The 25,104-nt window shown below is 41.7% G+C and overlaps 3 protein-coding genes across 4 annotated transcripts in view; 2 read left to right on the top strand and 1 right to left on the bottom strand.

Moving 5' to 3' along the window:
• The window catches only part of ANKRD28 (ankyrin repeat domain 28), an 87,600-nt gene extending 78,338 nt beyond the window's left edge, over nucleotides 1–9,262 (top strand). For both annotated transcript variants that reach the window (XM_083404683.1, XM_083404682.1), the window contains exons 21-28: nucleotides 812–1,031; nucleotides 1,733–1,820; nucleotides 1,907–1,990; nucleotides 3,393–3,538; nucleotides 4,173–4,255; nucleotides 5,125–5,207; nucleotides 5,950–6,041; nucleotides 7,310–9,262. In XM_083404683.1, the coding sequence (XP_083260809.1) occupies nucleotides 812–1,031; nucleotides 1,733–1,820; nucleotides 1,907–1,990; nucleotides 3,393–3,538; nucleotides 4,173–4,255; nucleotides 5,125–5,207; nucleotides 5,950–6,041; nucleotides 7,310–7,596 (1,083 nt within the window). In that variant the 3' untranslated portion in view covers nucleotides 7,597–9,262. The remainder of the gene's footprint in view (nucleotides 1–811; nucleotides 1,032–1,732; nucleotides 1,821–1,906; nucleotides 1,991–3,392; nucleotides 3,539–4,172; nucleotides 4,256–5,124; nucleotides 5,208–5,949; nucleotides 6,042–7,309) is intronic.
• Nucleotides 9,263–10,966: 1,704 nt separating this feature from the next.
• BTD (biotinidase) overlaps nucleotides 10,967–25,104 on the bottom strand; it is a 57,940-nt gene continuing 43,802 nt past the window's right edge. The window contains exons 2-4 of the mRNA XM_083405037.1: nucleotides 17,512–17,737; nucleotides 15,681–15,830; nucleotides 10,967–12,199 (exon numbers count right to left, since the gene is read on the bottom strand). Coding sequence (XP_083261163.1) covers nucleotides 11,051–12,199; nucleotides 15,681–15,830; nucleotides 17,512–17,733 — 1,521 coding nt within the window. The 5' untranslated portion in view covers nucleotides 17,734–17,737 and the 3' untranslated portion in view covers nucleotides 10,967–11,050. The remainder of the gene's footprint in view (nucleotides 12,200–15,680; nucleotides 15,831–17,511; nucleotides 17,738–25,104) is intronic.
• HACL1 (2-hydroxyacyl-CoA lyase 1) overlaps nucleotides 23,388–25,104 on the top strand; it is a 33,115-nt gene continuing 31,398 nt past the window's right edge. Inside the window, exon 1 of the mRNA XM_083404973.1 lies at nucleotides 23,388–23,521. The gene's annotated coding sequence lies outside the window, so the exon portion shown is untranslated. The remainder of the gene's footprint in view (nucleotides 23,522–25,104) is intronic.

Below are 25,104 nucleotides of genomic sequence, written 5' to 3' on the forward strand. Positions count from 1 at the left end.
AGAGGTCTTGCTGAGCTCAGCGCAACAAGCAAGTCATGACTAAAGAGTCATTGATTTCAATGGAAACTAAGTTCAACTAACTTAGTCTGCATCCAGAACACTTTATTTATATGTTATATAGGTAAAGGGACCCCTGACCATTGGGTCCAGTCGTGACCGACTCTGGGGTTGCCGTGCTCATCTCGCTTTATTGCCCGAGGGAGCAGGCATACAGCTTCCAGGTCATGTGGCCAGCATGACTAATCCACTTCTGGAAACCAGAGCAGCACACGGAAACACCGTTTACCTTCCTGCTGGAGTGGTACCTATTTATCTACTTGCACTCTGATGTCCTTTCGAACTGCTAGGTTGGCAGGAGCAGGGCCCGAGCAACGGGAGCTCACCCCGTCGCGGGGATTCGAACCGCTGACCTTCTAATCGGCAAGTCCTAGGCTCTGTGGTTTAACCCACAGCGCCACCCGCGTCCCTGTATATATTATATACCCCTCCCCTTTTATAGCAAACTGTTACAAAGTGGCTTACAATGTAAATGCTGTAGCGTTAACAATACAGAAACAAATGCTGTTTGGAAAGTGTCCTGAGACATGCAAAATCAGCTCTCAATAGCTTTTGAAGCCTACATTCCTAGCAGGCTCCATCTGCCTTTTTGTACACAAATGTCCATTTATTGATGTGAAAACAGATTGGGCTGATATGGTAGAGAAGCAATAGATGGATCACATAACTGTGGAGACCATTGATTTTCTTCTTCTTCTTTGTGACTATATACACGTTGACGCAATATATGCTTTCTGTGTTACATTTTTTCCAGGCAGTTACAGGACACGAGGAGTGTGTAGAAGCTCTGCTTCAACACGGTGCAAAGTCCATACTACGAGATTGCAGAGGACGAACGCCTATACATTTGTCAGCTGCATGTGGACATATTGGGGTGTTAGGAGCACTCTTGCAGTCAGCAGCATCTGGAGATACAGTACCTGCCCTTGCAGACAATCATGGATATACATCATTGCACTGGGCCTGTTACAATGGTAAATAAGACATGATCATTTCTTAAGAATAAATATTCTAGGGGAATGCTTGGTTGGTGTAGAATCACGTGACTCATACAAGCTGCCTTGTGCTTCCAATCTCCATTGCCATTCTCAGATCAGACAGTGCTAACTAATAAAATCCTAAAACGCACCAGGAGGCATTTGGGCAGAGGCAACATATTATCTTATGCGCCATTCTGTGAAGATTTACACATGCCAAAGTACCTTAGGAAGTTTGTAGCTGATTGGTCCCAGAACATGTGACTAATTAGAAGTGCCATGTGCCAGGATGTCTCTGTAGGAAGCAGCCAATTGCCAGGCCACAGAATGGGTCATGGATAGCAAATAAACACATACAGGGAAAAGATAAATAAGTGTCGGAGTCCACATACACAAAAGACACACGCTATTCAATATTTCTGCCAATAGATCTTCAATTCATTTATCTCCTTCCTCACCCTCTGTTGGTTTCACCCATTTCTATAATAGTAGCTGTGTGACAGCATCGTAGCCATGAAAAAATGGTACCTATGGCTACATTTACCTGATAGTCAGGAGTGTTCCAAAATAAACATCAGTTTCCAACATGTTACACATAAGAAATAAACTATACATTCTATTTATACTTAGTGTTTCATAATAAAGACCTCTGATTTGTATTATTTTGCATTTGCTATCTGGCATTTAAACCATTTTAGGTCATGACAGCTGTGTCGAACTTCTTTTGGAGCAGGAAGTTTTCCAGAAAATGGAAGGAAATGCTTTCAGCCCATTGCATTGTGCTGTGTAAGCAACTTCTACATGGAATTCATTTTATCTTTTTAACAAACTGCAGCTTTTCTGGAAGTAATTCCCTTTTAAATTTCTGATAGGATTAATGATAACGAGGGCGCTGCTGAAATGCTAATTGATACACTGGGTTCTAGCATTGTAAATTCTACAGACGGGAAAGCCAGGTAAGGTCTGAAGTACATTTACTAAAAAGAATGTTCTGCATTTTCAGTTCTGCTTAATAAGTAGCCAGAGTTGTTGCTTTATGTGTTCTCTGACTGTTATCCCAGTAAGGGAGGTGGAGCTTGAATGTAATGAAGTACCATATTTTTCACAGTATAAGATGCACCAGACCACAAGACGCACCTAGTTTTTGGAGGAGGAAAACAAGAAAAAAACAAACGGAATCTCAGAAGCCAGAACAGCAAGAGGGATCGCTACGCAGTGAAAGCAGCAATCCCTCTTGCTGTTCTGGCTTCTGGGATAGCTGCGCAGCCTGCATTCGCTCCATAAGACGCACACACATTTCCCCTTACTTTTTAGGAGGGAAAAAGTGAGTCTTATAGAGCAAAAAATACGGTATTTTGGTAGAAAGCCAAGGGTTTGGTAGAACCCTGGACAGCAGCATGCCAACAACAACATTTTGTCACAGGTTTCATGTGTTTAATCTAGGTTAAGGCCCCATCTGCACTACACATTTTAAACAATACCATACTTTAAACAGTCATGGCTTCCCCCAAAGTATTCTGAGAAGTGTAGTTTGTTCAGGGTGCCAAGAGTTGTTAAGAGACCCCTATTCCCCTCATGGAGCTACAGTTCCCAGAGTTCCCTGGGAAGTGGAATTGGTTGTTAAACCAATCTGTAGCTCTATGAGAGGAACAGGGGGCTCTTAACAACTCTCAGTACCCTTAATGAGCGACAGTTCTCAGGATTCTTTGGTATGATACTGCTTTAAATATATAGTTCAGATGGGCCTTAGGCTAGATCTGTGTGTTCTAATTTAAAACAGCTGATGTTTTAATATCTGTAAAAGCTTAGTATTTTACAATAGTAGGTTAACTACTGTATTATATATGTTCTAGCTAGATTTAATACTTGACTTATAATTTCAAGCTGACTGGACTATTCCCTTCCCTATACATTGCAGTGATATGTATAATTTATAATATGTTCAGTAAATAAAGAAATAAAGCTGTGTGATCCTACATAAAAGTATCTGGAAATCCTTCATTAAACTTATATAGGATTGCGCTTTCTTTACACAGTAAACCAAAACTCTAAAAAAAAATAACTTATGATATGATCTGGGTTTGGACCTCTTTTGTAATATCTGCGGTGCTTTGCCCAACCCCACTCTTTCTATATCTCCTGCCCCTTGTTATTCCATGAAAAGGGCAAGAGGGGAAATGAAATGTATATAGTTGACTCTAAAGTGTTGAGATAATTCAAATTCACAAATCATAAACTTCTAAAGCAGTTTTTTCTACAACCGTTAGACGGGTTATGTTTTTAGGTAGAATCATGCATATGATATTAGTTGTTAGCCTCCTTTTTATCTACAAAGTGCGCTCTTTTTCTTCTCCCCAGAACTCCTCTCCATGCAGCAGCCTTTACAGACCATGTAGAGTGCTTACAGCTTTTGCTCAGCCATAATGCACAAGTAAACTCTGTAGATTCTTCTGGGAAGACCCCTCTAATGATGGCTGCAGAAAATGGACAAACAAATACAGTTGGTAAAAAGAGAACTCTTGTGTATTTTCTGTTTTCATTACTAATAACTATTAATTCTACTAATGTAAAAAGCCTACATTAGAACTGCATAGGCCATTTTTTAAAGCAGATTTGCAGATTTCAGATTGATCAACCAAGCAACTTTCTTGGGTTAATATTTTTATTAATCAACAGAATTGGATTCAAAAGAACACGCATCCTCTTAACAGTAGTTTCATAATTTCATTCACAGGATAAGCCACAGTGTAAGTGAGGCTACCTGTTGAGTGACTTAAGAGGATAGAAAAGCATAGGATGATGAAACATGGGGCAGTAGGGAAATTTGCTCACACAAACAAAAAAATGTTACCAACAGTTACTTGAGTGGCAGGAGAGACTATTGCATTCAAATCATGCTTGAGGGATTCCCAAAGGTATCTGGTTGGCAACTTTGTGAAACAGATCGCTCAACCTGGAAGGCTTTTGATCTGATACAGCAAGCATGCTCTTATGTTCTTAATCATGTCAGGCCTATTTACACTTCCGAGTTGGGAACAATCTCTGCTGATGAGATAACAGTAAAAAAAAGTTGTACACTATAAAGCTTCTGTCTATAAATGCATCTTTTCAGTTAATGTGACACTTTACTTCTTTCAGAGGTGTTGGTTAGCAGCGCTAAAGCCGATCTGACCTTGCAAGATAAGTGTAAAAACACAGCACTGCATTTGGCTTGCAGCAAGGTATGTATCATTTTCCAGTTTGGAGCTTCTGTGATTTATTGCTGGTCTCGTCGTGGTTTTCATCATTTATCCATTTGAATAAAGTTGGTCTAGAGCAGCAGTGGTGATGCAGCAGTCTTTTAAATGCACTGGGAAAGAACTACACCTTGAGTGGGGTGCCGAGTTCTTTATCATGCTTGCTTCATTCATAGCTGCATAAACACTGAGCCAGGTAACAGATTTTTAACAACGGCTATCTAAAGCAGGTATAGGCGAACTCGGCCCTCCAGATGTTTTTGGGGACTACAACTCCCATCATCCCTAGCTAACAGAACCAATGGTCAGGGATGATGGGAATTGTAGTCTCAAAAAAACATCTGGAGGGCCGAGTTCGCCTATGCCTGATCTAAAGCTAAGACAATGAAGTCCATCTGTTGAGCTTTTTAAGGTGTCCAGCAGTCTGGACTCTCTACCAGAACTATTCCATCATTGGGCAGATGAAACATCATCCCATATACTGGATCTGCTTGGAATACAGAGGGCATTTTGGCAAAGGGGTGGGGGGAAGAAGATGATACAGTTCAGAAACGGAATGAAGGAAGAGAGGCAGCAGTGGGTACAAAAATTGTAGACACTGAAGTAAAAGACAGAAACATGCAGTCCTCACCATTATAATATCTAAGCATATTGGGCTAAGTATCTTGTGTCCTTCTGCAGCCCATACTTAGTGCTAATAAAAACTCTACCTACTAGTTACAAATCTCTGTTGCTGTTGTTTCAAATATACATGTTGAATTTGCCAAGGTTTAAAATAATAGATTTTTGTTTCAAAGGAAGAATAAAGGAAGAATAAATAATCTCTTTTTCCTTTTCCTTCCTTTTTAAAAAAGGGTCATGAAACTAGTGCCTTGTTAATACTGGAGAAGATTACAGATAGAAATCTCATCAATGCCACCAATGCAGCCTTGCAGACGTAAGTAGAGCTTCATATAGCACTGAAAATCTATTATTGAAGAAACTATATTTAGGTGAATGTAGTGGAGTGGGAGCAGGGAGATTATGGGGGAAAGTGCTCACTAAATATTTTTTGTGTGATAATTGGCAGTATATGAGCTTAATCTATACAATGTTTTAAGAAATGGTCTTCATGGAAGCATTCAGCAAAGGGCAAGGCAGAACAGAAATATTAACAGTAAACAAAAGTAGCAATAATTTACAGGTCACAAGGCAGGAGAATAGTAATCATGCTGGCTTAAAACAAGGGACAGAAAAAGGATGTTTTGCTAGTTACTGACACAGTTACTGTACTCTGATTCATGTTTGCTTGGAATAGGATAAGAGTTCGCAAAAAAATTACAGGTTACATGAGAACGAAAGAACTGCTTAGTCTCACACCATATAGATTCTGTATTTACACCAAGGTTGGCTAACCTTTGGTCCTTCAGATATTGGCGGACTATAAGTCCCACTCTCTCTGTATTGTAGTAATAGATTAATTCTACAGATACATAACAAGCTACTTACAAAGATTTAAACATGCTCAAATATTTGGATATCACTTTTTCTACTCTAGAAATTGCAACGGTTTGCTTTAATATGTATATAATTACCTCTTCACAAGGATAGAAATGAAAATACTAATATAATCAGACAGCAATCTTTGTATGCATTTTGAAAGTGTTTGTCGTAAGATTTGTGGGTGGTTGTCTCTGCAGACCTTTGCATGTTGCTGCTCGAAATGGATTAACGGTTGTAGTTCAAGAACTTCTAGGAAAAGGAGCAAGTGTACTTGCCGTTGATGAAAATGGTAAGTAAATTTAAACAGGGTAAAGTTGAATCAAAAGAACCTGCATAGCACTTCCTTTCCCAGCAGTGTCATATTGCCTCCAAGAAGCTGGTATTCAAAGGTATGCTGCTTCTGGGCATCTATTGGGGTCTATTTTCCATGAATTTGTCTAATGCTATTTTAACAACAAGGGATGCGGGTGGCGCTGTGGGTTAAACCACAGAGCCTAGGACTTGCCGATCAGAAGGTCGGCAGTTCGAATCCCCGTGATGGGGTGAGCTCCCCTTTCTCGGTCCAGCTCCTGCCAACTTAGCAGTTCAAAAGCACATCAAAGTGCAAGTAGATAAATAGGTACCGCTCCGGCGGGAAGGTAAACGGCGTCTCTGTGCGCTGCTCTGGTTTGCCAGAAGCGGCTTAGTCATGCTGGCCACATGACCTGGAAGCTGTACGCCGGCTCCCTCTGCCAATAAAGCGAGATGAGCGCCGCAACCACAGAGTCGGTCACAACTGGTCAGGGGTCCCTTTACCTATTTTACCAAACCATCTAAATCAGCGGTCACATGGTTTGCCTGCAATTTCTAAACCATGGTTTAGCATTATGTGTTGCTGTTCACCTTGGGCTTGCGTGCTTCCCAGCTTCTTCCCACTGCAGTTACAAGGAGATTGGAAGGTTCAATATTAGATTAGCCACAGTTAAGCATTATATCCAAACCTTAAAGTGCAGCTAATTGCTGAGAATTGACCACCTTTATAAATTGTGGTTTGAAGTTGACTTGTTTCCATTCAGCACAGTTTGGATGTCACAAAAGTTGTGGCCAGTCTAAAACAGAAGCTGCGCACACTAACTCAGAGTCCCATTGCACAAATGGAAACCCATTCCCACTTGGCAGACGGACACAGTTGTCTGTCACCCACATAATCCAGTTTTTAATTAGTACAATTGTACTTTGGTTCTCGAATGCCTTGTGACTCGAACCTTTTGGCTCCCGAACACTGCAAACCCGGAAGTGAGTGTTCCGGTTTGCGAACATTCTTTGGAACCCAAATGTCTGACACGGCTTCCAACTGAGTGCAGGAAGCTCCTGCAGCCAGTTGGAAGCTGTGCCTTGGTTTTCGAACGTTTTCGGAAGTTGAACGGACTTCTGGAATGGATTCCGTTTGAGAACTCAAGGTTAAACTGTATAGCATAACAAAATCGTACTTTGCTGCTGTACCAAGTGAATGGACTTTGATATCTGAAATTTTGGGTGTGCCTTGAACTAAAATTTATGATTTTATTCTGACTCTAGGTTATACACCAGCTTTGGCCTGTGCTCCCAATAAGGATGTTGCTGATTGCCTAGCTCTCATTCTGGCCACAATGATGCCTGTTTCGTCAAGCACCACGCTACCTTCCCTTACTTTCAATGCCATTAATCATTACACCAACACCTCAAAAACTGTCACCTTTGACTCCTTACCTATTATCAGGAGTGAACATAGTTCTTACTGTAGTTTCAACAACATTGGCAGGGAAGATGGCTACCCATATACGGAAGAAGATGAACTTAATGACTCGGATTCTGAAACCTATTAAGAAGCTTCCTTGGAGGTCAGAAGAGGAACTCACTTGCTGAATTCCAAGATTGTGTTGTTGGAGAAAGCAGTTTCTGAATATAAAAAAGGGACACCCAGAAGAGGTTGTTTTTTTTTTAAACAAACATGGGTGCACATGAAACATTTGTGCAACTTCCCAAAGGCTTTTAAAAGCAGGTTATGCAAAGGAAATGCTTCGAATCCATGGTGCAAAAGAAAAGAAAAATTACACAAAATGTTATTTAATTGCAGTGTACTAGGTTGTCCATGGTGCCATGAAGAATCCTAAAAAAGGCTGTGCACCATTGTCTGTCTGAATGAATAAACAAGTTATACAACAAAGAAGACAATAGATTTAAATCTTACCAAGATCATTTTTAAGGCAATAATTGAGTTTGGTACAGAAGGCGTTGTTTGTGCAGCAAATTGCCAAAGGACCAAATGAATAACTTAGACTTTTTTTTAATTTAAAAAAACAAAACTTTTTTTGAAAAGTTGAATAGGTTAAATAAGTAATAGTCTTAACCAACCCCCAAATTACTTCTGACAATTAATGTTAGATTTGGTTTTAAATGTCTTATTTGTTTTTAATCACCTAACAGCCTCCCAACACAGTTAAATGTACCATGGGGGGGGGAAACTTAATTTTCAGTTTTGTTTCTCTGAGAGGAAATGAAAAGGAACTTGTCACAATCTTATAGTAGTGAAGCTGTACTGGCTTAACCAGGAGTAGTCAGGGGTGAAACTTGTACAGTAGTATAATAAAAGGGAGATGAGACAGCGATGCAGTATTTATTGCACAGCTTTTACGAAAATAAATCTGTTTTAAATATATATTTTTATTCAAAATACAGGAATGGTAATTATCTGGATGAGCAAAACTGCATCAGAAATGAGAATTGTAAAATCCGGACACCCTGCTAGGCTGCCTTAGGGAAATGGCATTTTCTACAGCTTGCCCAGTCTTCTACATCATATACAATGACATGAGATTTGTGCCTCTATGATGTATATAATTTTTTTAATTAAAAAAAAAAAAAACACCTCCTAAGCTTTCATGGCACAGGATGTGACTGGGGGATGGTTAAAATGGTTTCCCTCTCATCAAAAAGGTACAGTGATGAATCTTTGGAAATGTTTTCCTAGTCCTTCAGCTAGAGTTACAGCTTGCCTTGAGTTTGTCTAATTTATAACAGGCTACTGTAAAAAAAAAATGAATAAACTGAAAAATGGAATACATTTCTCGATCCTAAAATGAAATTTGTTAAAATAGAGGTATTTACTTTATTTGGTTCTGCTTTAATTGAAAAGTAACATTTTTAATTATAACTTGCTTATGTACATGCAAGAACATATTCTTGCATGTTGAGGTAAAACACAAATGACTTGCTATAAACCGACCCCAACCTTCTTTTATCCTTTTTGTATTGTGAAACTGGAAACTTTAATGCCATTGTAAATTATCAGCTTGTTTTCTGAACATAGTGTGGAAACACAGGACAGTATTTTGATCTATTTGATAATTTTGTGGGTTTTTGAAGAATTAATGAGCATGTACATATAAATAGCGACTGCTTGAATACTGTATTTACCTGCACTCTTTGAGTACATCAAGATTCCTGTGTATATTTTACAGAGTATAATAAAACCCAGATGTGAGAGTTGTATTTAATGAATAATCTGTGTATCTATGTGGGATAATTGTTAATTCCTTAAAGGGCTTCTCTTCATTGAATACCTCAGATTTATAAATCCTATTCTACGAAACCTTTTTGGTCCTGTTGATTCTAAAGCAAAGATCAATCATTCCGATAACTAAGCTATCTTCCGGAGGCCTTTTGATCATTGATCATATGCATTATTACTGTTGGATAATTTGAAAAGCCTGGGGCCTTTGCTTTTCCATACCGTTCTCCTTAATGCGCTGTGGCATTGCATAAAATGGAATGGATGGCTTACTAATTGATCGAAAGGACTGTTAATCCCACCAGAACTTGATAGAGCTAGCACTCTAGCTGTGAAAATAGCTGGATATTGTCCACCTGAAAGTTCTTGGTAAACCTCTCTTTCCTAGTGTTTCCAACTTGCTGTTGCTGGTGAGTGATGCTGACATGCTACAACAGCAAACAACAGTGCTTTTATTTATACATTTGTTTTGCATTTACTCATAAATCAAATTAGCATTACCTTTAACATTTCTCTTGTTTTCTCAAGTTCATTCTTTTAGGCAGGAAAAAAAAAGATGAAGTGCAAGGTAAAACTGTTGTTTTTATAAATATCTTTCACACTGGAGTCCTTTAAAGCTTCTGACGTTTTTTGGGGGGTGGGGTTCTGTTATTGAAAGTGGAATTAGAACACATCACTTAATACAGTATCTTATTATTAATATAGTGACATATTATACTTCAACATCCTTTCTGTTCACTATAAAAGTCCTTTCTACTTGGTATTAGTATTATTTAAATTTGTATACTGCCCTTCATCTGCCGATCTCAGGGCATTTCACAAGTGTTTAACCTATCCATACTGGATGCAAAGACCCAGCATGGGTTTCTCGGAAACAAGTCATGACAGACAAAAAATCTCATTTCTTTTCTTTTTTTATAAGAGTTACAAGCTTGGCAGATCAGAAGACTACTGTGGACGTAGTGTATATTAAGTTTAGTAAGGCTTTTGACAAAGTCCCCTAGAATATTTTTACAGAGAAGCTGGTAAAATGTGGTCTGGGTGGGGCAACGTTTAGGGAGGAAGAACCAGCTGCACAAGTATAAGATGGGCGACAACTAGCTTGACAGTAGTACATGTGAGAAGGATCTTGGGGTCTTAGTAGACCACAAGCTTAACATGAGTCAATGGTGTGATGCAGCAGCAAAGAAAGCTAATGCTATTCTGCATCAACAGAAGTATAGTATAGTGTCCAGATCAGTGGAAGTAATAGTACTGCTATATTCTGCCTTGGTCGGATCATACCTGGAGAACTGTGTCCAGTTCTGGGTACGATGGGGGAAGCGGCGAGGCGGTCCCATGACTCCTTGCCGGGGACCAGCGGGGAGAGTAGAGGTCCTCTGCTGCCTATGCCCTCCTTGCGCAGAAGGCTTTCGCACAGAGAGAGTAGGAGGAGACTAGGTGTCAAAGAGCTTCTTTGCTGGAAGAAGTTTAAGAAACGCCCACTGACTGATTCTGCCAGCGATTGAGACAGCCACGGGTGAGTGGCTGTCCGGACAGAAAAGGTTCGCTCAGGCAATCCAGCCAGGTGTTTGCACCGGCTTACGCACGAGCAACGCCTAGAACCATTACAATTGATAAAGAACCTTTATGAATTCATGCAACCTAAAATTACTTTTTAGGTATACACAGTTCAAGTCAAGAACTCCATTGGACAATAATCTTTTATTAAGCAAACTCCTGAATCATTCATTTTGGCACGCGACTTTTGGTTGCACCAAATGCTTGTTTTAGTCCTTCTCATACCATCGTCCATATAAACCGGCCGTTATTAAGCCAGAAGATGCTCCCTTTTTCTGCATGACATAGTGGTTCTTTTCCCACCCCAGATAATCCGCAAAGTCCAGAGTAATGCCAGACTTCAGCAAGAGAGGGAAGACAAAAGCAGTGCTGAAATTCCCTTGCAGCTGAAAATCTATCCGTTCAGTAGCCTTTGTGACTTCCTGCCCGCAACTCGTATAGTCGAGGGTGCCGCACTTCACTAACGCACAAGCTTGTACATAGTATGTCCCATGAACTGTATGAAGGCCATCAAATACTCCTAAAGCATAGAGTTCCTTTGATACAAACAGTCTCTGGTAACTTAAGGAACAGCACAGAGTATTGGAACAGACCTGGATCTCTCCTTCAGCTTCCATTATGGGCATAAAAGTGAAATTGTCATACATCATTTCGCCATGAAATATAGGTGGAGCTTCCTGGGCTCCTTTCTCAGCTTTTTCACAGTGGGCTTCTTGATCCTCCTTACGACAAATCTGATGGTCCATAGGGGAGTTTGAAAAACTCGTCTGCATGTTATTGTTGGTTTCATGCCCCGATGTAATAGGGATTTGGGCCACTATAAGCTTGCCTTTATCATTCTCCATGTTATAATAAATGAATGATTCTGATGGTGTGTATATACCACTCCCTGTCATACCCAGGTCAGGACGATGGATATTCGCTGCCAAAAGATTGATGTTGAAAGCAACTGCAAATGCTTGTTGAAATTCTACAGCAGACAGCAGCGGAAGCTGGTTCATCCATGCAGTAGGATACACAACCTGTTTTAAATTGTACTCCTTGATAAGCTTCACTGTTGGCTCATAGAACAGGATGTCAAAGCAAGTGAAAACTCCAAATTTGCCTGCAAAAGGCGTATTAAAAACAGTGTAATCTACTTCTGGCGGAGTATCAAAGGCACGTTCAAAATACAGGTTTTGTTTTCGGTATCTGGCTATGAGTGTACCACTGTCACTAAATACTACGTTTGTGTTAAAGTGGTATCTCCCATCTGGTGGGCAGTGGCGATCACTGTGATTGCAGGGCTGCTTGGTTCCTAAGTTTACCACTAAAAACACTTGATTCTTCAGTGCCATACAGCTGAGTCGATGCAGAACCTAGGGGGCAAAAAAGTAAATACATATTCTCTTGCATCAATAGATATAAGCATTGAGCAGTCCTATTAATTGGCTCTTGGATTAGACATGTATACTTGTATATATGACCCCCCCCCCTTTATATTGGTTCCCTATGAAAAGATGTTCAGTGCTTGTGAAAGATGTAGTCTTGAACATCTCTACTCAGAAGTAAGTGTGCAGATGACTGAAGCCTTCAGTGGTCATTTCCTGATTTTGGAAACATGTTTTGGACTTATCTCCAAAACATTAAATCACTGTGCTGAAACTTCTCTATTCATTAATTACCTCAGAATGCTATTGTTAGAGGGACTGTAATATTGAGAAATGAAAAGCACTGCATTTTTGTTTAGTTAAATAAATTTTAAGTGGCTGCCAGATCTAATTTTGGCACCACCGGAAGAGGCAGCATCTCTCTCTTTAGGTTGTATTCAGGACAGCCATTCTGCAAGTGGAACAACTTCCGTTTGTGCAATGCAACTTTGGTCTCTCCTTCCCTCACAGAGCCCTCTCTGCATCTGCTCTGGGTCCCCCCGAAGCAGATTTGGGGAGGGAACAGGTGGAGGGGAGAGAGGATGTTCTGCTGCACATGGGGAAGTTGTTCCACTCATGCAATGGCTTCATTGGAGTCAACCTTGTGACAGTAGACACTCTTGGTTTTTTAAAAAAGTAGGGAATTTTTTAGCAAATGCAAGTTGGAGGAAATCTAAAAAGATAATTAGTTTTTTTTTATTCAACTGATTTTGAAAGAAAATGCAACATTTGGAACACTTCAAAACTTGAAACTTTCTAAGATCCTGCATATTCTGTCAGCAATATCATTGACACTGTGACTGTATACAACTCTGTTTACTAGTAAGCCTCGCTTGGTTAGAGCAGGGTGCTGATAATGTCAAGGTCGTGGGTTCAATCCCCATATAGACCAGCTGCATTGCAGGGGGTTGGACTAGATGATCCTCAGGGTCCCTTCCAACTCTACAATTCTATGACACTATGGGTTTGATGGGACTTACGCCAAATAAGCATGTGTAGGATTTCAACCTAAGAAAGCTATCATCTTATCAATTCAGCTTACTCTAGCAGGGGTGAGCGTTACACAAAAAAAATCACGTTCTGTGGGGTAAACCAAACCCATTTGCAGCTATGTGCTTCGTGATCTGTAGGCTATACACATTCTGATTGACATGTAATATATGACTATTGTAAGTGCCATAGAGTTCTGCGCACCGCGCCAAACAATTCTCTTCAGGAAGGAGGAGCGCTGATAAGCCCAAAGTAGGGAGATACACGCAATATGGAAAAGTAAGAGCCTCTGAGCTCTTGGCTAAACAGGGAAAACGCAGGCAGGCAGAAGAGCACATGTCGCTTCGCTCCCTATATTGGCGGGTTGCTTTGCTGTTGTTAGTTGTTGCAATTCATTGAGCTTCCTTCGTCCTCTTGGCTGTTTTAGCGCTACCCATTTGTGTCTTCCCCTCCCCTTCTCAACCCTGCCACCAGTTGTTTTTTCCGTTTCCAGCAGTGCGACTTTGGGTTCGTCACTGCGTGTGCGTGTGGAGTGTGTGTGAGTCCCCGCTACAGCGGCGCTAGCTGTATTATTCCCTGCCTGAGTCTCTCATGTCCTCAGAGCAATCCGACCCCTGGATCACCACTGTGTGTGTGCCTGTGCCCATCGGCAGGCACCCAACCAGGTGCCTCCGAGGGGGCGTGTACAGCAGCCTAAATGCTGTGGCACCAGCCCCTCCTCGGCCTCAGTCTTCATCGTCCCGTCGCGAGTCACCCACCCTCCACTCCCTTGAGCTCAGGGTCTTAGTTTTCTTTGGCCTTGCTATGGACCTTAGGTTGGTCGCCCTGGTTGTCCGGGGGGCCTGGTAGGAATTTTTCCATTTGGCATTAGGCTTTTTGGTTTTTTCGCCTACCTCGTAGCAATCGTCACAACTTTCGTGGTATTGGTGGGTAGATTAGGCATTGGAATAATGTGTTGTGTGTCGAAGGGCTAGGTGTGGCCATCGCCTATGCCTTCAATTTTTGGGTATTCCGTTAAAGGAATCCGGCGGTCGTGTATTCTGTCCGATGCCTGCTTGGCGGGAGGCCATGGCACGACCCTCGGTGACATCAGGGGAGAGCCTATAGTTGGATTAGCATCAACAGGCTCCACCTACTGGTGAATAAACCCCCCTTGTTTTAGGCTCACCCCTCTCTGAGGGGGTGGAGTCAGCTGACGTAATCCAATGCCTAAGCCAATACCTTTTTCACTTGCTGTAATCAATAAAGTTGTGGCCTTTTCTTGCCCATTAACCTTATATCACGTGTCCTTGTGTATTCATTCCACTTTGCGGGGATCGGGTCCTCGAACCACAAACTGAATCTAGGTCCAGCTGAGGAAGTGATCAACGCTGCCACAGCTGACAGAGTTGTCTGTGATCCTTGTGTAGTGCACCATACAGAATTTCTTCTGCTGCACACAAAAGACCTAAGGCTTGGGTGGAGTCAGGGTAGATTTTCCAGAATTATAATGATCTAAAACACAGATTTATTGAAAATCATATTATACTAACTCATAACAGTTGTCTAGCTTAGAATTAGAAAGTTGGGTTTTGTTTGTTGTTTTTAATGGAAACCTACATATGTAGTTTGAATGTACGAAACATTGTTCTGTTCAGAAACTGTTGTGTTAGCTCCAAATACATTCTAAATCTTCAGGGGAAAACATGTTATGGCATTTCCATCTTAACTTAGTTGCAGTTCTCTGCAAAAAGTAAGTTTAATTGTGCTTGGTACCTGTAGCAGGTAAAAAGGTAAAGGTACCCCTGCCCATACGGGCCAGTCTTGCCAGACTCTAGGGTTGTGCGCCCATCTCACTTAAGAGGCCGAGGGCCAGCGCTGTCCGGAGACACTTCTGGGTCACGTGGCCAGCGTGACAAGCTGCATCTGGCGAGCCAGCACAGCACACGGAACGCCGTTTACCTTCCCGCTGGTAAGCGGTCCCTATTTATCTACTTGCACCCGGGAGTGCTTTCGAACTGCTAGGTTGGCAGGCGCTGGGACCGAACAGCGGGAGCGCACCCCGCCGCGGGGATTCGAACCGCCGACCTTTCGATCGGCAAGCCCTAGGCGCTGAGGCTTTTACCCACAGCGCCACCCGCGTCCCTATTCCTGTAGCAGGTAGGAGATCTATTAACAGCCAAACATAGTTAAGTGATAGAAATCAATGGGTGTGCATTTACAGAAATTGGCAGTTTGATTGCATTTGCATTAACCTTAACTTCATACTTAGAGATTGAAATTTACTGTAAACAAAAATGCTTTGAGATGCAGTGCCAATATTGCATCAGGCAGTGCGACAGAAAGCACTAGTGAAATAGAGCAGCAAAATATCACTAAGGAACAGAGTGTCACTCTATATATTCCACTAAAGCAAAGAATATCCAGTTTTTTCCAGTTCTGCAACAGTTTTAACAGATACCTCTGTGTCATTGAACAAGTATTCTTCTTTGCATGGATTCCATGTCACAGAGTCAGGGTATGGAATGAGATCCAAGTAAGGATAAATAGAAGTCCTGGTGAAGTTGAAGCCCTGAATTCCATCTTCAGGAAAGACAATTATCTGTGCTCCCTGATAGCAAACAAAAATAAAAAAGACAGCTTTCAGTCAGAATAAAAAAAAGGAAAGGTGCCTTGAAATTTCTTTAAGAAGACTTAAACGCTTGTGCAGATTGCATTAATCTCATTCAAGTGTTACTGATAATCAAAACACACAAGAACACTGTATTACTTCCATTTAAAGTGTGTGTTTTTTAAAGATAGTTGTAAGACCTTGAACCTACTACAGTACTATGAATTAGAAGCTCATATGTGGCTTTACGGTGGAAATGAGGGAATGGCCACAAAACACTCTCCAGTTTCTTTTTGGCTAAAATCCATAAACTTCTTGCCCAGAAGCAATTTCACCAAAGCTTTGGGGATTGACACCAGAACTGTTTGGAAGTGTGAAACGATTCAACTAGATTGGAAGGAAACATAGCGTTTAGACACAGACAGCTGTATCATATGCAGATTTTAAAGGGGATCCTTGCCTTCTTGAAGCAGTGTGGTGGCTGCTTTAACATGGTGCCAAAGGATCAAAAGCTCTGTGTTCTTGTATGTCTATTGACTTCAGTAGCAAACACCACACAAGTAACTGTGTGCTGGATTCACTGGGTTAGGAAAACCTTCAGTTGCAGGTGCAGGACATCCAAGCAGGATGTATGTTAGGGGTCCCCAGCTCTCTTTAGGCCCATGTGCCCATTTGGAAATTTGAAACTTGTGGGCACTGCTGCAATAGTCAATATGTATGTTGCTCAGAAAAACTGATCAAAAGGCAGAGAGAGGTTAGGTCTGAGCCTCAGCTAGCAAACCACCTACTTGCCCCCATAAAGCACAACAAAATGCCCATTTCACAGAAGTAAAATCGGGAAGGCAGCCCAGTGATGCTCAGATACTTCAAAGGTAAGCACCTTCACAGGAGAAAGTATGAGTGCATCCTATTCAAATCCTCACATTCTCAGTCAATCTAAAAATTAAAAAGCTAAGATAAGATGCTATCTCTTCAACATCCTAGTAGGTTATTCACTAATAGTTTCAAAGGAAAAGCCATTATAGAAGGAAAACACAGGAGCTCCGTGACTCTGGAAGAACTTGCTCAAGATTCTGTTTCATCCAGAACCTCCAATACAGTATTGTTTAGTCGTTTAGTCGTGTCCGACTCTTCGTGACTCCATGGACCAGAGCACGCCAGGCACTTCTGTCTTCCACTGCCTCCCGCAGTTTGGTCAGACTCATGTTTGTAGCTTGGAAGACACTATCCAACCATCTTGTCCTCTGTCGTCCCCTTCTCCTTGTGCCCTCCATCTTTCCCAACATCAGGGTCTTTTCCAGGGAGTCTTCTCTTCTCATGAGGTGGCCAAAGTATTGGAGCCTCAGCTTCACGATCTGTCCTTCCAGTGAGCACTCAGGGCTGATTTTCTTCAGAATGGAGAGGTTTGATCTTCTTGCAGTCCATGGGACTCTCAAGAGTCTCCTCCAGCACCATAATTCAAAAGCATCAATTCTTCGGCAATCAGCCTTCTTTATGGTCCAGCTCTCACTTCCATACATCACTACTGGGAAAACCATAGCTTTTACTATATGGACCTTTGTTGGCAAGGTGATGTCTCTACAGTATATATGCCTACAAAAGCTCCTATAACAATAAACCAATTAATCTCTAAGGCACATGTTACTTAAAATGTTTGCAAGGTGATTAATTACTGTGGTACCTGTTTAACAGCAGCAATTACTTGCTGTTCATAAATGTCTAGGTTTCTGTTCATCAGCTGTAATGCAGACCGTCGACTGGTAATAGCTGTTGGATTGGGATTCAGGATGACACGATGTTCATACACAGCAGCAATGTAATGTCCTCTGTGAACATCTGCGGAGAGAACTTGGAAGCAGACCAGGACGAGCATGCAGCAGCTGCCCAAAGTGATGTCTGCCATGAATCTAAATGGAAAAAAAACACATATTTATGTGGAACATACTTGAGTAAAATAATAGAGTTGGAATGAGGCTTTGCATGTCTTTAACCCAACACCCTGCTCAGTGGATGATCTACAATGCAGCCTCAGCATCAGTGACAGATGTCATTGATGTCCAGTACAGTGGTACCTCGGGTTACATACGCTTCAGGTTGCATGCGCTTTAGGTTACAGACTCCACTAACCTAGAAATAGTACCTCAGGTTAAGAACTTTGCTTCAGGATGAGAACAGAAATCATGCTCTGGTGGCATGGCAACAGTGGGAGGCCCCATTAGCTAAAGTGGTGCTTCAGGTTAAGAACAGTTTCAGGTTAAGAACGGACCTCCAGAACAAATTAAGTACTTAACATGAGGTACCACTGTATCACCTTATATGCCTCTGGTGAAAGAGAACTCTTAAGATTGAGATGAAATCTAAGCCTGAAATTTCCACCCATGGGTTCAGCTCCTGCCCTCTGGAACAACAAATAACATGCTGGCTTTCAGGTATTTGTACAGTGGTACCTCGGGTTAAGGGACGCAGGTGGCGCTGTGGGTAAAACCTCAGCACCTAGGACTTGCCGATCGCATGGTCGGCGGTTCGAATCCCCACGGCAGGGTGCGCTCCCGTCGTTCGGTCCCAGCGCCTGCCAACCTAGCAGTTCGAAAGCACTCCCAGGTGCAAGTAGATAAATAGGGACCGCTTACTAGCGGGAAGGTAAACGGCGTTTCCGTGTGCTGCACTGGCTTGCCAGATGCAGCTTGTCACGCTGGCCACGTGACCCAGAAGTGTCTGCGGACAGCGCTGGCCCCCAGCCTCTAGAGTGAGATGAGCGCACAACCCTAGAGTTTGTCAAGACTGGCCCGTACGGGCAAGGGTACCTTTACCTTTACCTTGGGTTAAGTACTTAATTCGGTACTATTTCTGGGTTAGTGGAGTCTGTAACCTGAAGCGTATGTAACCCGAGGTATCACTGTATATTGAAAGCAGTTATCATGTAACCTTTAATCTTGTCCGGATACATTTACACCGTACTTCTAACCATTCTTCATCAGACTTAGTTTCCAGATCCTCACCAGATCACCCTCCAGTCACATTCCAGTTTGCCATTGCCCTTTTTAGAAAGTGGTGCCCGGAACTGGACGTGGTACCCCAAACCAACAAGGCAAGAAGATGCATTGTAAGCTTCTAATGTCTATTGCTCCTACCATATTGAACTGAGAGCAGAGTGATGAGATCCACTTGTAATACTCAAACTGGGTATTACAATTGCTAGATTGCATGCCCTTTTTTTTTAACAGGATGGTCCATAAATATTAGGACCTATTATATACTAATTGATAAAAATGTGCGTAAGTCATGTTGGAGCTATTCCGCTTCTGGGAGAGGATAGCACCTACAGTAGATAATTTAACTATCTCTAGGTAATACTGTCACAAGTGTTAAAGCAAACCCCAACACTGTATATGTTCTGATAAAAGGGCAAAGTTAGAATCATAGAATTGTCGAGTTGGAGGGGACTACGGGGGTCATCTAGTCCAACCCCCTGCAATGCAGGAATCTTTTGCTCAACATGGGGCTCAAACCCACGACCCTAAGTCATGCTCTACCAACTGAGCTATCCCAGCAATCGCACTTTATTTTGGAAACAGACCGCCCTTCCTGGAATGTCTTCTTTTAGTAATTTACTAGCGTATCCTGCCATTTCTTAAAGACAATTCAATTGCAAAGAGTTTTAAAACAGATCCATTCTACAGCTCCAACTGCTTTTTGATAGGTGGTGTCCATTTAAATGATGCACACTGTGTTTGGAGTGTGCACAGGGGTTTGTGGAGTTATAATTCTTGCAGCAAGAACTTACAAAAGCAAAGCTTACAAAAATACGTTATAATTACTGTCTATTACATAGACTCTGTGATAAAGAGTAAGCTGAATCAGTTTGTGCTTATTTTGAGTGATAGATTTCATTTAAAAAATCCTAGCTGATATGAAAAGAGCTAAGTACTGAGCTAAGTATTATTTTTTTACTTATAACTTTGAATATTCCAGTAGCATCTGACCTGCCAGGTTGATTTTGTCCCCTCCCCACCACTGCAAAGTATTATTAATTAAATTTTTTGGGTGGAGGTTTTTAGTTGATGGCCGTATTTACTCTTTGTTGTTTTATATGTATTACTGGTTTGTTTATTTTTTAAAAAAATATATATTGTCTTAGTGTTAGCCACTTTGCTTTCTCTTTGAAGACAAAGTGGGATACAATTTAAAACAAATACAGTGGTGCCTCGCAAGACGAAAATAATCCGTTCCGCGAGTCTCTTCGTCTAGCGGTTTTTTCGTCTTGCGAAGCAACCCGATTAGCGGATTAGCGCTATTAGCGGTTTAGCGGCTATTAAAGGCTTAAGGGATTAGCGGATTAGCTGCTAAAAGGCTATTAGCAGCTTAGTGCCTTAGAAAAAGGGGGTGGGGAGCGGAAAAAAACCTCAACAATCGCAAGACATTTTCGTCTTGCAAAGCAAGCCCATAGAGAAATTCGTCCTGCGAAGCACCTCCAAAACGGAAAACCCTTTCGTCTAGCGGGTTTTCCGTCTTGCGAGGCATTCGTCTTGCGGGGCACCACTGTACTGTTGTATCAACACTTACCCTGTTAAAATCCAATACTGTATAGAACACACAAGTGTAAATGCAGTTCTACAAGTTGCAAATCTGCACCAACTCACAATATAGTTGCTAAATCACGATTATGTTACTAGAAGCATTTGCCTTGTTACTGTACAACAAATAAGTTCAGGCTAATGCCAAAATTGTAATGGACTTAGCTTGTTTTGAACATTAAAATACGTTCCAGCAACATAACTTTGCTGACTCCCAAGGTGGCAGGTTATTTGGCACCCAGCAAGGAAAGTCTAAAGCACCATCATCTCTGAAGACAATTAATGTGACACATTCTGCAAAAGATGTCAAGGGTTCTGGACGTGAGGCTGCTGACACCAGCTTTTCCTGACAAGCCCCAAAATGGAGGGTGGGAAGGTGGGAGGGAATGAAAAGTATGCAGTAGTCAGCATTACTTATACTGCAATGTGCAAAAGATGTTCCTTGAACAATGAAACAGTTCCTTGTAGAACGAACAAGGCCTGAAGCAGTAGCCTGGGGATTATGAAGAGGATCTGTCAAACAAGTTGGAGAGGTAGAGGTCAGCTTCAGATGTGCTTGGAGAGACTGACAGTCTTGACCCATCGCATTTTCACTTTAGGCTCCAGTTTGGGACCAGATCAGCCTTGGTCACCTTGACTCCTTAGTGTCAAATCTCAGATCCCGAACGCCTTCATTTTGGAACATTTGGCTCCTGAACGCCAAAAACCCAGAAGTAAATGCTCCGGTTTTTGAATATTTTTCAGAAGCCGGACATCCGACACAGCTTCTGCTTGAGTGCAGGAAGCTCCTGCAACCATTCGAAAGCTGTGCCTCAGTTGTTGAACATTTCAGAAGCCAAACGGGCTTCCGGAATGGATTATGTTCGACAACCAAGGTTTGACGGTACAGGGTTTTTCTTTTTCCATCCAGAACTCAACTCACTTCTGGCACTTCTCAGATGGACACCATTGCCATTATAAGAGAACAAGGGAGGCTTTTCTGGCGAGTTCCTCTTTTTCTACAAAAATAGCATCAACTCATTACATCCTCCAAGAAAGAAACAGCGGGAGCATGACCTGGTTGATTTCCTTGGCCCTCTAAACAGTTTTGGATAATGTTAACCATGGTTCCAGAACATGGCAATGTTTGACTACATGACTGTTCATTCATGGGGTCCTTCAAAGTTCCAACTTGGGTTGGAGGAGGGGAGATCTCCCCTTCCCACACCATCTTCAGTCACTTTGGGAGGAGAAGGAATGATGACAGCTCGCTCCTCTGGCCTTCCTCTGGAGCTCATAGCCTTCGTGGAGGCAGGTGAGGGCTTCGACCAGCTGAAGGAGGAGGATGAACAAGAGAAGGTTGTGACTGAACTGCAGCTAGAACAGGACGGTGCGTTCTTGTCACCTAGAACCAGGCAGCACCTTTGCAAATGGGAGCAGATCCACTCGCCCCAGCAGAAAATGTGCTTGGAATTTTGGCATTCTCACAAGGCAAGGGAATCCTTTGAGTGTGTGTGTGTCATACCTTGTCTTTTAAAGCTTGGCAGTAGGGCTGTGAGAACTTCTTGGGACACCTTTGTTGCTTCTGAACTTCTCACTCCTGAATTGTGCTGATGAGCTTGTGCTATTACTTGCCTGAATTAATATCTCTTGCTTATAAGCAAGAGCCTCTGGCTGCATGCGTTGGACAATAGCCAGGACAGTGCCCACCGTTAAAAGCACCAATCGTTCATGCATTTCTGTTTGAGAAATTATGTCGGTTATCAGATTCTGTACGGGAGTTGGAAAGCTGAGAGCGTCAGTTGCCTCGGGAAGCCAGCAGTCAGTCACTGCAGAATGGATAGATATAAACGGTGTGCATTTGGCACAGTCCATCAAGCCGTTTTGCAGCCCCTTTCATGTCAATAGAGTTAGCTCCAACACCATTGACACAAATGGAGGTTAAGTGGCAGCTGCAGTGGTGGCTGCTTGTCCCAGAAAGGTCATAGTGTTTAGCACAGAGAGTCATGTCAAAATTCCAAGGGCAAAAAATAACTGGAAAATAATAAATATGCTGTAATCAAGATTCAATTTAAAAGGGATCCAAAAAGCTTTATGTTAGCAAAGGCAGAACGTTTTGACACATGAATATCGACCAGCTAAGTAATAAAGTTTTGCCTTACAAAGAGAGCTGTAAAGATAGCAGCACATCAGTACACCCAAGTCAAACTGAAATGCCCTTTTAAAAAAACAATCAGTCCACAAAAACATTTTATCAATGCATGTCATTGTGCTTTGTTCTTCTTTACCAGGTGTCAGCAAACTTCAACTTTTTCACTGTCCCTCAGACCTTGTGGGGGGGGGGGCGAACTATACTTTTGGGGGGGAAATAAATGAAGGAATTCCTATGCCCCACAAATAACTCAGAGATGCATTTTAAATAAAAGCACACATTCTACTAATTTAAAAACACCAGGCAGGCCCCACAAATAACCCAGAGATGCATTTTAAATAAAAGCACACATTCTACTCATGTAAAAACACACTGATTCCTGAACCATCTGTGGGCCAGATTTAGAAGGTGATTGGGCCAGATCTGGCCCCCGGGCCTTAGTTTGCCTACCCATGTTCTTTACTATTGAACTATGTTCAATTCGATCAACTTTTACCACTGAAGCATGGAAAATGCTGGAATATAATTCTAAAAGGGATTTGGGAAGTGAACTAAAACCTGGCGCTATTACTAGCATTTGGCCCTTGGAAGTTTTCCAGTTATATATAAAAAAAAAAAGACCCTGTGTAGGATCAAAGGCACGGACAAACACCCAACATCCAATCCTGCAGGATAATTTTATGTTGCGTGCAAAACAGTAATACAGAAACGTATGTGTGTATGTTGCTAAGTTAACACCCATGGATGTAGCAGTATTCCTTTCATCAACTTTGCCTTTGTTTGTTTGCATTAGCAGATAAGAAAAATGAAGCTGATTTTTAGGGATAGGAAAACATATATTCCTGTATGGTCCTCTTATATGCAACTCCACTGAAAAAAAGTATTGTGGAGGATACAAAAATGTGGGAGTTTGCAGCCAAACCTAACAAAGATAGTTAGAACATGAAGGGTTTAAGGACCAGTTAAGGTTCAGTGAAAGGGACGAGGTAAGACTTGTTTCCTGTTCTTTTCTCTCCCCGCCCCCGCTCTCTCTCTCAGCATTGCAAACAAGGCAGCAAATGTATCTGAAGCTGTCTTTGCTGAATTTCTACCCAATAACATTTACCTGTATTTTATTTGCTGCTAAGGACAATGCATGCCTGTAAGTAAATTATATTTTAAACTTACTTTAGTGTGTGATCTGTTTCTTTGCACCAGGATTAAAAGGAAGCCAGCTGTCTCAAGTAGCTAGAATGTTTTAAAAGGCTTAAAAGCCTGTTCCTAGGCTTCACTAAATCTGTCTCATGACGGGATTTAAACTTTGCTACTGGAGTTCTTTATTTGCAAGCCCTGCAAACAGGCATAAGCCATTTTTCTTTTGTTTGCTAGCCGATACATGTGGGTTTGTAGAGGATTAAATATAATTAATATCTTCTCTTATCAACACCCACTTCAACCTCCATGTGGGATTGGCAAATGGTTCCATTTTGGACTACTATAAAGCAATGGATATTGTTATCCCTTCAATAATACCAGTGCCTATTCTCCAGCTACTGGTGCCATATTCCTTTCCAGGCAAAATTACAAGAGCAGACCAAATACAAAACAAGTCTGGTCTTTTGTGTCTGACAAAGGCCAGATCCAGATTATCTAGATTCTAGAGCAGGATAGTTCAGGCTCTGTAACAGTGGTGAATAGCTGGAGCTTTGCCAATTGCATATTAAACATGTCTGGCAAAGGACCAGGCATCTGGCCATTTTGGCTCCTAATAATGTGATGTCTGCTGATGGGTAATAATATGAAATATTTTTCTGTTTGAGCTAAAATCTGATTCTACTCTTACTTTAGGACCTGGTAAAGTCACATGATTAAAAAACCAAAACTTTAAAAACCAATGTGATAAAATTCTGTTAAGAGTGATGTTGTAAAGTAAGTGATCTCCTAGTGGCGTTGACGTATCCGAAACACAAATGTACAAATCCGCCCTTAAGACTGGGCATGTTCCTCTTATCCTGTGACAAAACATTCTGCATGAGAACACAAAAAACAAAGAAGACTGTGTTCTTGTTCACAGACAAACTGTAAATGGTAAATGGCTTCTCATTCTGAAGCCAACTCCCAACGGGAAACCGAAATGAGTTTTGCCTGCGCTCCAGGAATGAAAACGAGTTCTCCTTAAACTCCTTCCTCTCCCCCCGCGTGCAGCCCACACATGCCCTTTAGAGGGTCTCCAACCACTTACTTTCTAACTAGACTGCAGTCTGAGGTTACTAGAAACAAATGCTTGTAATAAAACATTTTTGTACTCATTCCCTCTGCAAAGTTCTGTACTACAGAAGTAACACAGAATACTTGTCTCCTGAGATCTTCAAGAAAAGCTTCTTTTGATGCCCCTATCATTTGAAGTGTGTATTGGGGGAAAGAGCCTACTTGATGGTGGCACCCCATAATGAAATGCTCTCCCCAGGGAGGCTTGCCTGACACCGATCTTTATGTCACTTCAATACCAAGCAAATACCTTCTTGTTTTACCAGATTCTTTAATCAGCAATACATTTACGGTATTTTATGTTGCTTGGTGTTGGTTTTTA

Source organism: Podarcis tiliguerta, assembly GCF_965153285.1.
Source record: "Podarcis tiliguerta genome assembly, chromosome: 12".
In the NCBI taxonomy this organism is placed as follows: Eukaryota; Metazoa; Chordata; class Lepidosauria; order Squamata; family Lacertidae; genus Podarcis; species Podarcis tiliguerta.